At 40.0% G+C, this 14349-nt stretch overlaps 1 protein-coding gene across 3 annotated transcripts in view; it reads right to left on the minus strand.

Annotated features, from left to right (window-relative positions):
- Positions 1-10419, minus strand: part of LOC120017580 (serine/threonine-protein phosphatase 2A 56 kDa regulatory subunit delta isoform) — a 61426-nt gene extending 51007 nt beyond the window's left edge. For all 3 annotated transcript variants that reach the window (XM_038960434.1, XM_038960433.1, XM_038960435.1), the window contains exons 1-3: positions 10302-10419; positions 9071-9154; positions 1393-1570 (exon numbers count right to left, since the gene is read on the minus strand). In XM_038960434.1, the coding sequence (XP_038816362.1) occupies positions 1393-1570; positions 9071-9154; positions 10302-10328 (289 nt within the window). In that variant the 5' untranslated portion in view covers positions 10329-10419. The remainder of the gene's footprint in view (positions 1-1392; positions 1571-9070; positions 9155-10301) is intronic.
- Positions 10420-14349: the final 3930 nt, after the last annotated feature.

The following is a 14349-nucleotide window of genomic DNA, read 5'->3' on the forward strand; positions in this document are numbered from 1 at the left end:
TGGTGGCTCCTTGCTGTCCCCAGTCCGCCTGGCCTTGCTGCTGTTCCGGTTTCAGCTGTTCTGCCTGCGGTTATGGAACCGCCACCTGTCCCAGACCTGTTGTTTTTCAACTCTTAATGATCGGCTATGAAAAGCCAACTGAAAATTATCCATGATTATTATTTGACCATGCTTGTCACTTATGAACATTTTTGAACATCTTGGCATAGTTCTGTTATAATCTCCACCCGGCACAGCCAGAAGAGGACTGGCCACCCCTCATAGCCTGGTTCCTCTCTAGGTTTCTTCCTAGGTTTTGGCCTTTCTAGGGAGTTTTTCCTAGCCACCGTGCTTCTACACCTGCATTCTAGCTGTTTGGGGTTTTAGGCTGGGTCTCTGTACAGCACTTCGAGATATTAGCTGATGTACGAAGGGCTATATAAAATAAACTTGATTGATTGATTGATTGAAGTGCCTTTGAACAGATGGTAGTAGGTGCCAGGCCTCGGTTTGAATATGTCAAAAACTGCAACGCTGCTGGGTTTTTCACGCTCAACAGTTTACCATGTGTATCAAAAATGGTCACCCACCCAAAGGACATCCAGCCAACTTGACACAACTGTGGGAAGCATTGGAGACAACATGGGCCAGCATCCCTGTGGAACACGGTCGAAACCTTGTGAAGTCCATGCCCTGACAAATTGAGGTTGTACTGAGGGCAAAAGGGGGTGCAACTCAATGTTAGAAAGGTGTTCCTAATGTTTTGTACACTCAGTGTATATCGTTCCATTTACATTGTGTCATTTATTGAGGGTTCCTTACTAGCCCCACATAGATGCTATCCAAAGTCAAACCAATTTTGCCACGGACGCACACCGGCTGGCTGAAGCTAATTGCCAAAAGAAGTTGGCTATTTTCCTAGCTAGTCTAGGCTACTTCCAGACACAAAACCTGGTTAGACTGTTTGAAGTTATCTAAAAGGTTGAGTGACTAACTGTGTACTGTTTTGGCAGAGTGAATGTACAAACGCTTCCCACGTGCAAACACACGAGACACCCACATCAAAGCATACCTCCAAGACACAAATGTCATTCTCAGTCGCACTTCCTAATGAGGATGACTGAAACTGAGGCCAAATCAGTCATTTCAGCCCCCATTTAAGATCTGGCTGGAGCGAGGGTAGCATAGAGGATATCTATGAATAGGACAGTGGTTATGTCCCGATTCTCCACCTTTCTTCCCAAGTTTGCACTTGCACACTTTCCATCGTGAATTTCAAATGGTGGAAACCACCTCCAGCCAATGGTTACACCATGCCAATGCTTTTAAATGTGTGAAAGGAACAGCACACTTCAGGAGAAAGGTGGAGAATCAGGATGCAGCCAGAGAAGCTGATGGGTTAGCTGGTGATACCTTTGAGGGCAGGAAGCTTCTGTAGCTCTCTGTTCTTGGCGAGGTTGAATCGTGACGAACTCTGGCGACGCTCCTTCTTGACGATCTGGGGACCGCCAGAGTATTTGATCTTGTTGAGCTGAGTGGGTGGTGGGGTGCTGTTGCTGGGACGCTTGCTGGCAGTTTGCTGCTGCTGCGCCTGTGGACAACAAACACACGAAAATCACAATGAGCTTGATGTTCGGTGAGGCTTGGAAAAGTTGGAACCACTGAAAATAGATTGCAAGATGGATGTTTTATTCGAACTGAATGTATAATATTGCATATACATTTTGATATCTGTCCTCCTGAACCTTTGACAGACTTTTCTATTTGAGAAGATTACAATTTGCATTCCCTCAAACATCACTGCTATTTCTTGGGATTGACATGTCTACTAGATGGATTTACTGTGATAGTACAACACCCATTCAATCTGGTATACATTGTTTCTCACTAGCTGCTAACCCATACTACAGTCACCATGCAGAGAGCAGTAAATGACTCCACAGAAACACTCTGATTGGCTTGGTCTAGTGCCACCATTATCCTGGAGTTTTAAAGGGAGCACACAGAGAGATGACTCCTGAACATAGGACTGGTCATGTTGTTGAGAATGAGAGGGGGAGGGGTTTTATTCTGTCAAACACTACAAACACTATAATTCCATGTCCAAAAAACATATTTTTTTCTATAAAGCTTCCCTCTGGGACATTATAGACTAGAGGGAATAGAGTAGTATTGTCAGTGATGTCCTGATTCTGTGAAATCTAATTCGTAATCCTTTCATGACGTCCATGATTACATGCAGAGAAGTTCATCACAAACCTCAAGAGCATTGAACTCCCCTGACAAATTTGATGTCCTCCTCAAGGATTGTAATGAACTTACATATGTGTAATCACAGACCAGAAGAAAGGATTTAGGTTTTCACATCACTATTACGTTCCCTCTACAATGCCTCTTGGGAATTGTAGTTCTATGCTAACCTAAAAAAAATACTATTTGCATATCCATGTTCTTGAACAAGCTTGTCATTGGATATGCAGCTGCTCTTGTAAATAGGTTGACTGAATAATGTACTGCTCTCATGCAGTCCACGCTGACTGACTAAGGTCCAGAATCGAGTGGACAATCACATCTTTGTACTTAGTTTGGACTCAAGTATGCATGAGTAACACTGCGCTCCATTCAGCAGTAATGTCAACTACTCCTTTGTAATACTGAAACAGTTCAGTTGATGTTAAACTGTATGTTCTGGGGTATTACATGTATATTTTATAATAGTTACCCTCTCTTTGCTTTCAGTAGCGGTGCATGGGTAAAATCGCTGGGGAAGCCAGAAAAAAAACAAAAATCACAACCTATATATTGTGATAATTGCGTTGCTTGCTCTATAACCTGTTTGTTCATATGCCTTGCGACCGTGATACAGTGCCTTCGGAAAGTACTCAGACCCTTTGACTTTTTACACATTTTGTTAGGTTACAGCCTTATTTTAAAATTGATTAAATTGCTTTTTTTCTCATCAATATACACACACACACACAATACCCTATAATGACAAAGCAAAAACAGGTTTGACATTTTGCTAATTTATAAAAAACGGAAATATTACATTTACATAAGTATTAAGGCCCTTAACTCAGTACTTTGTTGAAGCACCTTTGGCAGCGTTAACAGCCTAGAGTATTCTTGGGTATGACGCTACAAGCTTGGCACACCTGTATTTGGGGAGTTTCTCCCATTCGTCTCTGCAGATACTCTCAAGCTTCATCAAGTTAGATGGGGAGTGTATTTTCAGGTCTTTCCAACGATGTTCGATCAGGTTTAAGTCCAGGCTCTGGTTGGGCCACTCAAGGACATTTAGAGTCTTGGTGGTTCCAAACATCTTCCATTTAAGAATGATGGTAGCCACTGTGTTCTTGGGGACGTTCAATGCTGCAGAAATGTTTTGGTACCCTTCCCCGGACATGCGTCTCGACACAATCTTGTCTCGGAGCTCTACGGACAATTCCTTCGATCTCATGGCTTGGGACCTTATAGAGACAGATGTGTGCCTTTCCAAATTACGTCCAATCAATTGAATTTACCACAGGTGGACTCCAATCAAGTTGTAGAAACATCTCAAGGATGATCAACGGAAACAGGATGCACTTGAGCTCAATTTCAAGTCTCATTGCAAAGGGTCTGAATATTTAAGTAAATAAGATATTTCTGTTTTACATTTTTATAAATTTGCAAATATGTCAAAAAAACTGTTTTCACTTTGTCATTATGGGGTATTGTGTGTAGATTGCTGAGGATTTTTTTGTTTGTTTTATCCATTTAGAATAAGGCTGTAAAGTAATAAAATGTGGAAAAAGTCAAGGTCTGAATACTTGAAGGCCGAGACAATAAGAAGGCACAGTGGCAGAGTAAATTCAACCACACCTTTGTTTCATCACAAAACCAGAGAGCAATCTCTGTCCGGTGTTGTCCACAAAGAATATTGCAGGTAACAAACAGTTACATGACCTACAGCATGGTCAAGCAAGTTAATGTTTCTGACAATTTCAGACCACTAAACAACTATTGATTTAGAACCACGGAGAGTTACCGCAAGTCAGAAAGAAAAGAGGAGGTGCTTCCACTATTCCAACACCATTTCAACATCATCAAATCACCTATGCTTAGTCTAATAGTGACAACTAAAAGATACCAAAAAATATTTAGTTCAATCAACGTAAGCTAAATATCATGTGGCTGTCTACGGTTCTGATTTCTGTGTGTGTGTGCTTGCTTGTTTGTTTGCTCAAGTAAAAAAAACATGTTGACTCCCCCTACTTGTAGACAAACGCCAATGCCATCCTCCTCTCTTTCATGTTGATGAAACGGTCTATCACTCTGTCATACAGTACACACTTTTATTTTTTGTTGTCCTAGGCTACCTGGCTAAAATGCTTGCTTGCTAGCCTAACTTCCTTTAGTGGGCAGCGTTAGCTAGTTAACATCAGCCTTTTACATCTAGCTACATATTGAACTTCCATCCGCACAAGCCAGTGGCACAGTGTATGAATTAATGGTTGGATCAGAATCTCTGTTATAATCATTGGCCAAGACGGAGAGTTAAGTAAAACCAGTCCAAATCCCTATCTCCATCCATGGCTAATTTAGGAAAGGGACAATTTCAGCTAGCTAGCCACTGGCGGACAACACCACAACAAGATGCAACAATTCAAGTTGTTTCTGTCAATGACGTATAGTTGAAGTTGGAAGTTTACATACACCTTAAACTCAGTTTTTCACAATTCCTGACATTTAATCCTTGTAAAAATTCCCTGTCTGAGGTGTTAGGATCACCACTTTATTTTAAGAATGTGAAATGTCAGAATAATAGTAGAGAGAATTATTTCTTTCAGATTTTATTTCTTTCATCACATTCCCAGTGGGTCAGAAGTTTACATACACTCAATTAGTATTTGCTAGCATTGCCTTTAAATTGTTTAACTTGGGTCAAACGTTTTGGGTAGCCTTCCACAAGCTTCCCACAATAAGTTGGGTGAATTTTGGCCCATTCCTCCTGACAGAGCTGGTGTAACTGAGTCAGGTTTGTAGGCCTCCTTGCTCGCACACACTTTTTCAGTTCTGCCCACAAATTTTCTATAGGATTGAGGTCAGGGCTTTGTGATGGCCACTCCAATACCTTGACTTCGTTGTCCTTAAACCATTTTGCCACAACTTTGGAAGTATGCTTGGGGTCATTGTCCATTTGGAAGACCCATTTGCGACCAAGCTTTAACTTCCTGACTGATGTCTTGAGATGTTGCTTCAATATATCCACATAATTTTGCTTCCTCATGATGCCATCTATTTTGTGAAGTGCACCAGTCCCTCCTACAGCAAAGCACCCCCACAACATGATGTTGCCACCCGCGTGCTTCACGGTTGGGATGATGTTCTTCGGCTTGCAAGCCTCCCCCTTTTTCCTCCAAACATAATGATGGTCATTACGGCCAAACAGTTCTATTTTTGTTTCATCAGACCAGAGGACATTTCTCCAAAAAGTACGATCTTTGTCCCCATGTTCAGTTGCAAACCGTAGTCTAGTCGTAGTTTATGGCGGTTTTGGAGCAGTGGCTTCTTCCTTGCTGAGCGGCCTTTCAGGTTAGGTCGATATAGGGCTCGTTTTACTGTGGATATAGATACTTTTGTACCTGTTTCCTCAAGCATCTTCACAAGGTCCTTTGCTGTTGTTCTGGGATTGATTTGCACTTTTCGCACCAAAGTACGTTCATCTCTAGGAGACAGAACACGTCTCCTTCCTGAGCGATATGACGGCTGCGTGGTCCCATGGTGTTTATACTTGCGTACTATTGTTTGTACAGATGAACGTGGTACCTTCAGACATTTGCAAATTGCTCCCAAGGATGAACCAGACTTGTGGAAGTCTACATTTTTTTTTCTGAGGTCCTGGCTGGTTTCTTTTGATTTTCCCATGATGTCAAGCAAAGAGGCACTGAGTTTGAAGGTAGGCCTTGAAATACATTCACAGGTACACCTCCAATTGACTCAAATTATGTCAATTTGCCTATCAGAAGCTGTGAATGTATTTTCTGGAATTTTCTGGAATTTTCCAAGCTGTTTAAAGGCACAGTCAACTTAGTGTATGTAAACTTCTGACCCTCTGGAATTGTGATCCAGTGAATTAAGTGAAATAATCTGTCTGTAAATAATTGTTGGAGAAATTACTTGTGTCATGCACAAAGTAGATGTCCTAACCGACTTGCCAAAACTACAGTTTGTTAACAAGAAATTTGTGGAGTGGTTGAAAAACAAGTTTTAATGACTCCAACCTAAGTGTATGTAAACTTCCGACTTCAACTGTACGCTCTTAATGCAATTTGATAGGAGTGATGTCAAACTGGCTTCCCTTGACACTTCTTTTTTGGTGCGCTAGGACAATTCACAGTTGAGCTCACTCAGTTTAGCTCAACGCTGATTGGCTATTATTTGACACTTTTTTTATCAAGGGAGGCTAAATGCTCACTTGCTTCCCTTGCATTCAATGCTACAGGCTGCAACGATGTCATACTCTTTATGACCAGTTTGCATCAGATAGATGGCCTACACATACAGAGACAGAGGGGGGCTGTTTCACTCGCTCAGATGCGTTCTCCGGTGAAATAAATGTAACCTTTATTTAACTTGGAAAGTCAGTTAAGAACAAATTCTTATTTACAATGACGGCCTACCCCGGCCAAATCCTAACCCGGATGACGCTGGGCCAATTGTGCGCCGCCCTATGGGACTCCCAATCACGCCCGGTTGTGATACAGCCTGGAATTGAACCAGGCCAAATTCAGCATGTTCAGAATTTAAGGAAAATGTTGAAAAAGAGAGACAAAATGTATTATTTTATGTTTTTTTTCCCCCTGGCATCCATGAATACACACCCCTGTTGGCTTTACAAATCACTTGTAAGGTCGCTGTCCCCTAAAGGCCCGTTCTCCATCCTGTTTTGGGCACTAACCCCTCTCTACCCTCTGCCATTACAGGCAGATATGCTTACAGGGGTATTTCCAGTGTAATTGAGTACAGGAGGGATTCCCTCAGGGAATTAGCTCTATGTTAAAAATGTATTTCATTCAATGAAATCACTGAAGTATACTGTTGAAATTAAGTTGAATAAAAAACGCATGGTCCCATGGTCTCATGTCTCAATAGCAGTGTCAAATGATACTCTATTCAAAAGGTCTGGGTAAAAGATCTGGGTAAAAGGGAAATAAGTACTGTAAAAAGTTGCAGGTTGAGTAACTGCAGCACTCTCATTGAAGTACAGTAAGAGGATCTGTAGGATTGATTAGCTGCTGAAACGGCTTCCCCTTTCTTACGAGGCCACGGGAACGGATCAATCCAAAAGTGAACAACAACACGACCATCAAAGGGGAGTCCTTAATGCTCATCCTCAGATAGTGTAAAATACCCGTCAAACTGAGCAATACATGTTATATATTGGCCTGCAAAGATCAAGTGCAGCAATTAAGTCTGATTTATCAGACCCCCCCCCCATATCTCCTTTCCGGTATGACCTTTTGATAGGTGGAGTGACTGGATACGTTTTTACTATGGCTTTCACCTATCACGATCAGTGATCCAGAAGAAAAAGTGATGAAGGTTGTTATCTAAACTGTTGTCCCAACCTTTATGATTTCATGTATGTTTGACAGTGCATAGTCTGCATGCAGTGCATTGATACATCTGGGCATGTTTTTGAAAACCTGGGTGGTGATGGTGTATGTTATGGACCATTCCCATCAGACACATGTCGGGGCTTGCCCAAGGCATGGCAGAGATGGCCGGTTTGCATGACTGAGCTAGTCTCAAAATAGACCCAATCAATAGCCTTTCACCCTACGCAACGTCAAACCCTAAGCGCCCTGCGTTTCCTGTCATCAATACCGCTCTCTGGACTGTGGGATGTTTTGAGAGCGCAAACAATATCGTTTGTTAAGGTACGCAGGCTAATACTTACGCGAGAGGTTAACAAGCCACACTCAGCGACTAATGCAGGGTATCCAGTGTCTAACCAATGTTAATGAGGTGTACAGTTGCAGGACATGGTGATGCAACACATACAGTATTGGCTTATACTGTACATCAGTGTTTTTCAACCCTGTGCCTGGGGACCCACTTGTGCACACATTTACCTTCTGACCGAGGACTAACACACATGATTCAACTTATCAACTAATCACTAAACCCTGGATTAGTTGAATCAGGTAGTTGATTAGTTAAATGAGGTGTGTTAGTGCTCCACTGAAAAATAATGATAAAAAAAACACTGCAAGATCAAAGTAATATATCTATTTAAAACTGTAAGAAGAGCTACATTTGTTTCTGTGAGGATCCAGGTAGCCATAAAGCATGTGCCTACATTGCTATCTTGGAGTAATCTGTGGGCACTATATAGAAACCAGAGTTCTGATTAAAGAATGTTGATTTAGATTTGTCAAAAACCAAAATGTAAAATAGGCAGGTCTAAATTCTACTTTGACAGGAGGACACTTTACTGGGCAGTAAACTATGGAGAATGTACTGCCTCTATGGTGGTCTATGCAGAGAGCTCAGCTGCATACAGAGAGGTCTGTACACAGAGGACAGCCGCTCCCTTCCTGATAAAACGGCTGGAGTCTGGATCTATCGCAAGCATCATAATGACCCCCATAACAATGTTCCCAAGGAGCTGCTGTGAACTCAACCAGCAGGCATATATGGCTGAACAGACATAAGCCATATGTGTCATTAAGCAAAGGCCTGACATTATGTTTAGCTTCTCTCTGTAATGTTGGCCTAAGCGAGGAACAAGTATTGACACTGATGCATTACTATCTATGTAACATTGAAAACGAGCTACAGAACAAGATTAAGAAACAGGAAATACCGTGTCAAATAGAATTACATGGGGGCATACATAGGCCCCTGATGCAACAGACCATTTATTATTATATTTTTATTTATTTAACTAGGCAAGTCAAAATAAACTCAAATTATAGATTAACAGACATACACAAATCTTTGATCAATTCATCTTCAGAAATAAACTGCAGGCTAAAAATGAAAAAATAAATACTGTCGAAGAACCATCTGGAACTGTCATGTTAATCAAATAATATCTTACCTCATCTGCATTTTCAGTTCCTGTGTCTTTCCCACTAGTGGCATTACTGTTTTTAGTGCTACTTTTGGCAGATTTGGTTGGCTCCTGTGAATGACAACAATAGTTATCTTACTGTATTCATAAAGAAGAACACAATTGATATGGGACCATACACAACTCACATCCTCTGGTCTTTGGAGTGCACAATGCACAGGGATTTAATTTCTGTGGTATTGCCGAATGGGCACGCAGGGCATAAGCCCCCAACCAAAAGGAAGTCGGAGGCCCTTCTGGAGGTCAGGGACCCACAGAAAGCACATGAACACGTCATAAGCATTCGCAAAATGTTTTAAAACTGCAAAGTTATCTCTCAGCTTCATGACACAATGTGTCGAATAGGGGAGGTAGGTACCGGGGTAGGTGACCTGGGGCCCCAAATGCGATAGTTCCACCCTAGGTAGCTACAATGGCCTCAATTACTTTACCTTCAAAAACAGTAAGAATACATTATTGTGGCCAAGACTGCTGCATTTGTAAGACAGACTGTATGGAACTTGACTTGAAATACCCCTTAAGTGGGAAAAAAACGTCAATTACTGTCCGCTCAGACAACGACTAAGCACAAGCCGATATTGAAACATTGTAGCAAGCGATCTGACATATTATAACAAGACAAGAGTGCATTCTCTTAGGAAGAACGAGACATTGAACTTGTAGCTATCAACTTGATAATAATCTTGTGTTTATGTAACGAATGTAGTCTAACCAAATGCATGCAAGAATAGCTGTCAACTTACTATCAGAGATCAGCCTAGGCTCACACTAATGCATGTTCGCAGTTCATATTCTGACAACACATTCGGAGAAACATACGACAATATGCCATTACTAAAACTAAACATTATTTTACGGAAAAAAATGATTTGAGAATATGAATTATTTAAAAGTTCAAACGTATTGTTGCTGTAGGCCTAGGCTATTGTATCGGTATCACATCCATTACGTCAATTTTCTAAGAATGTAATATTCAGGGTAATGTAAACCATTTGATAAGATTACATTTGTATTTTTTGTATTGGCTACTGATGGTATTTGCACGGTCTGAAAAATTATCTGCTCTGCTAGGCCTTACGATAATAATACAAAATCTAGTTGGCGAATTAGAATACAATCACGAGATACGGTCCGCTTCCTCTGAACATTTGGCAACAATATTTTGATTGTTACCATTATGTTGCGATCATTACGTTACCTTTTCCTTTTTAGTTTTATTCGGCATTTTGTGGCTGTTGGTGTTTTTCACGGTGACTCCGCGACAGACTTCGCCGGGACTCGATCGCTGCCACTCGGTTACCTTCAGCTCCCTGCGCCCTTCTAGGCCAAGAAAAACAGCATTGGCCAGTCACACGTTATACTGCCTAGTGACGGGCCACTGTAATTATTACATTGGGTGGTTATAGGATGGGCGTATTGCACTCCCGGTCTAGCGGTTTCCACTAGAATACTAGATAGCACAGCCACAAAGTCATATTCCACAGCCACAAAGCCAAAATTTTATTTTTAGTCTTATATTAAGTTTAGGGCTAGGCATAAGGTTAGCATTGTGGTTAAAGTTAGGTTCAAATCTAATTTTTAAAAGAGAAAGTGTAGAAATGGGCGGGATGTAGCCATAATTATGACTGTGGTTGTGCTAACTAGTGACGACCCCATCTAGGGTGGAGGTAAAAACAATAGTATGGTGGAGTTGCTGAAATGTACTTATTACCTAGCAACAATTCATGAATGAATCCCTCCCTAGGCGTATAACCTACATCAACATAATTAGGACGAAATTGTGAGTTAATTGAAAACATTGTTCAGAAATATAGCAATAGGATGACTAGCTATATAGTTAACAGTAAATTACAGTATAATGGCGATGCAGCCCTTACATTGACCCACCTTTGCCGTGGTCATGCATGGTTCAACTTTTGGCATGTATGCTACAGCTGAGCACATTGATGCCAATGCTTCAGTCACATATACAGGCAGTTCTGTAACAGAAAATGATCCATACAAGTTTGTTCATAATCTAAAAAAATGTGTTCTGAAATGAAAGATAAAAGATATGATTATCCAATACCTTTATTCTAAACAATATTTGGTCTATAGGACGATTTGGGGTTTTCCAAAGTAACCCCATACTGTAAAGTGAGAAGTTTGACATGAATTTGGCAATTTGTGCAGCACACCACTGGAAATATGCCTCCAAAAAAAGGTTTCAGACCTCTGGCGAACTGTATAACCTACAAAACTATAGCACAATTTATATGACCACTTACTCACTTTTACTTTACAAAATATCTACTGGCAAAAGGCTGTGGCCTCATATTGTATTGTCAATGCACTTTACCAGCACCACCTGCTGGACATGATCCATAACTTCCTTAGGGGCTAAAGAGGAATCCCATCTGTGCATGCATGCCTAAACACATTTGTAAAAACACGTTGGTAAGCATGTTATTGGCAATGATCTGCACCCTTTTTTCATACATTACATTATCAATTTGGACAATGAGCTTCCCTCCAAAATAATTTATTTGGCAAATGAAATGACATTGGTTGAGCAAGGTTTTAAACACATACATAGTAAATAAGCCAAACAGTTTAGGTCATGCTCTAAAGATCTTACAGTGAGCAATAATTCACTGATATGGTACCAGTGGCGATAGAGTATTAACCACAGTCAGTGTAATACATGACTAGAAATGAGCATTTCAGTACAGCTGAATAATTATTCAGTGACAGAGTAATGACTGTTATGAGACAGAGAACAGCAATATCCTATGGCAGACTGTCCCTGGTTTAACATACGTAACAAGTACATAAATTACCCTCATGTATAGATTGTGTTGCCTTATTCGATCCACATTTCACTGAACATTCACAGGAAAATCATATCTTCATTGTTTAGAGTGGCCTTACCTTTTTCTGAAGAGAAGACTGATCTCCCAGCAGGCATTGTTGAACATAACATTATGCAGAAACTTCCGATATGGTCTTTGCCATACCTTTGATCTCAAATCCAATCAATTGCTTTCAGAATTCTATAATTAATTCTTAAAGTAATATTGTTTAACTATGAGCCAAAAGCCTTATTCATGCTGCCCTCAGCTTTGCCATACATACACAGGTAAGTGACAAAAACATTTAGTTCATCCACACAATTAGAAAGAACACCTATGTACATACATAAATACATATAATAACTTTGTTCTGTTCCTTTCAGAATTTCCGCCACTGAGGTTTTTCCTTCAGAATTCCTTTCGACTGCAATGGGCATACACAGGGTTGGGGAGTAACGGATTACACATCCTTTTGTAATCCCTTACATGTAAGGAATTACAAAATCTGACTTTAGATGTAAGGGATTACAAAAACGGTAACTGTAATCTGTTACCAGCAAAAAAATATTGTAATCGGAGTACAGATACTTTTGAAAAACTAGATGATTACTTTTAAATTCAGAAAGGATGTTAGTGAAAAAAAATCTCTTTACACTTCTGTTTTCTCAATGACATTCAAATCAGCATTGAAAAAAAAAGGCACACATTTAAGTCCGTTCCACCTGAGCGAGTCTGACCATCTAATGATGACAAACCAAATGTGTTTAATGGAACGCGGGAAAAGGCTTTTGTAGGCTACAGTCCAAGCTATGTCTTCCAATGGTGCGACTGCTGTCGGCATCCAAAGATGATCCAACTGGAATAAACGCTTGGTAAGGATAACAGCAGTGGTGTAGTCTACGGCGATACGGATATCACTTATTATTGATATCTACTTAGCGCATTGATGTGATTGTGAATCACACTGCTACTCTCTGATTTAGCTATTTGCGCCTTACAGATTGTGGTTGTTGTGGATAGCTGTTCACAAATCTAAATGTGTTTTTGAACCTAATAATGGTTGAATTCAAGAAGTTTAAGCTGTCTATCAAATCATTGTTTTTGAAACCAGCGGTCAGCCAGTGAAAATTGCGCTCTTGAAACAGCTCCGAAGTGCGGATCCCAGCCTATGGAATACAAGTGGGGCTTTTATTGCCCAATCTAATGCATGCTGACAAAAAATAAATAAATCCATAGGCCTAATTGACACACGCTCAAATTTGCACACTTTTGATTGCCCCTTTAAGTCTATCTGTAGTTGCTACATATACACACACATATATATATCTATACACATACATACATATACACACACACATTGATTCTTGAAGAATATAACTTATGAATATAATATAAGAAATGCCTCATGAGCTAAGTTCAACTGTCACACTCCATGAGAACCCAAAATATAAACTTGTTTTTCTCCAATGTGTGTAAACATTGTGAATGTAAACAAACACTGTATAACCTCATAACATGGTTAAACAAATGTTATATCAAGGATGGTCAGTCCTTGCATCCATAGCTGTCTATTTATCTGAGAGTGGTTACATTTCTCCAGGCCCATCACTCAGCTTTTTACCAAAAGAGGCAGGGAAACCGTGTTATTGTTTCATCTGTTGATAATATGCAGCTGTTTAAAGTGTCACCAACAAATAGGCAAACAGAACTTTAGCAAATGTAGCATATGACATTTACTTTTCAAATGTAAAATAGCACTTTTCAGTAGTGCTCAAAACATGCCATTCCATGAGCACAACGTTTATTTTTCAACTCGAATCAATGAGCCCAATCAGTCCTCCATGACAACAAAATCATAAACAGAGTATGGCTGGCTAATAAGTCCTTAGTTTTGTGGTTATGCTCAGGTAAAACAATTTGGCTAATCTATACATCCATATTTACAAGTCCTATTCTTTAAGATCAAGGGGTATAACATTTATTGGAATGACAGAAATTCTGACAGACTTTGGCTTTTAGTGTTAAGATGTATTATATGTAGTAGAAAGCGATGGGTTAGAAGAAGCCTACATAACCAACCCATAAAGAACATTTTTTACATCCATATATGGCCAACTATGTAAACTTTAACATTGATTGATGCTTCAATAGATGTCATTCAATTGGTAAAATACATTTTGTCTTCTTCTAATGCCTCTTAAGGGGAAAGTAATCTAAAAGTAACAGAATGTAATCAGATTACATTACTGAGTTTGGGTAACCCAGAAGTTACATTACTGATTACAATTTGGGACATGTAACTAGTAACTAACGGATTACATTTAGAAAGTAACCTACCCAACCCTGGGCATACCATAATGATGTTTTATGTTTCCAATGTCTGATTACAAGGTCTGAGAAATAACAGAGAAAATG

The sequence above is a fragment of the Salvelinus namaycush genome, chromosome 22 (assembly GCF_016432855.1).
Source record: "Salvelinus namaycush isolate Seneca chromosome 22, SaNama_1.0, whole genome shotgun sequence".
Taxonomy (NCBI): Eukaryota; Metazoa; Chordata; class Actinopteri; order Salmoniformes; family Salmonidae; genus Salvelinus; species Salvelinus namaycush.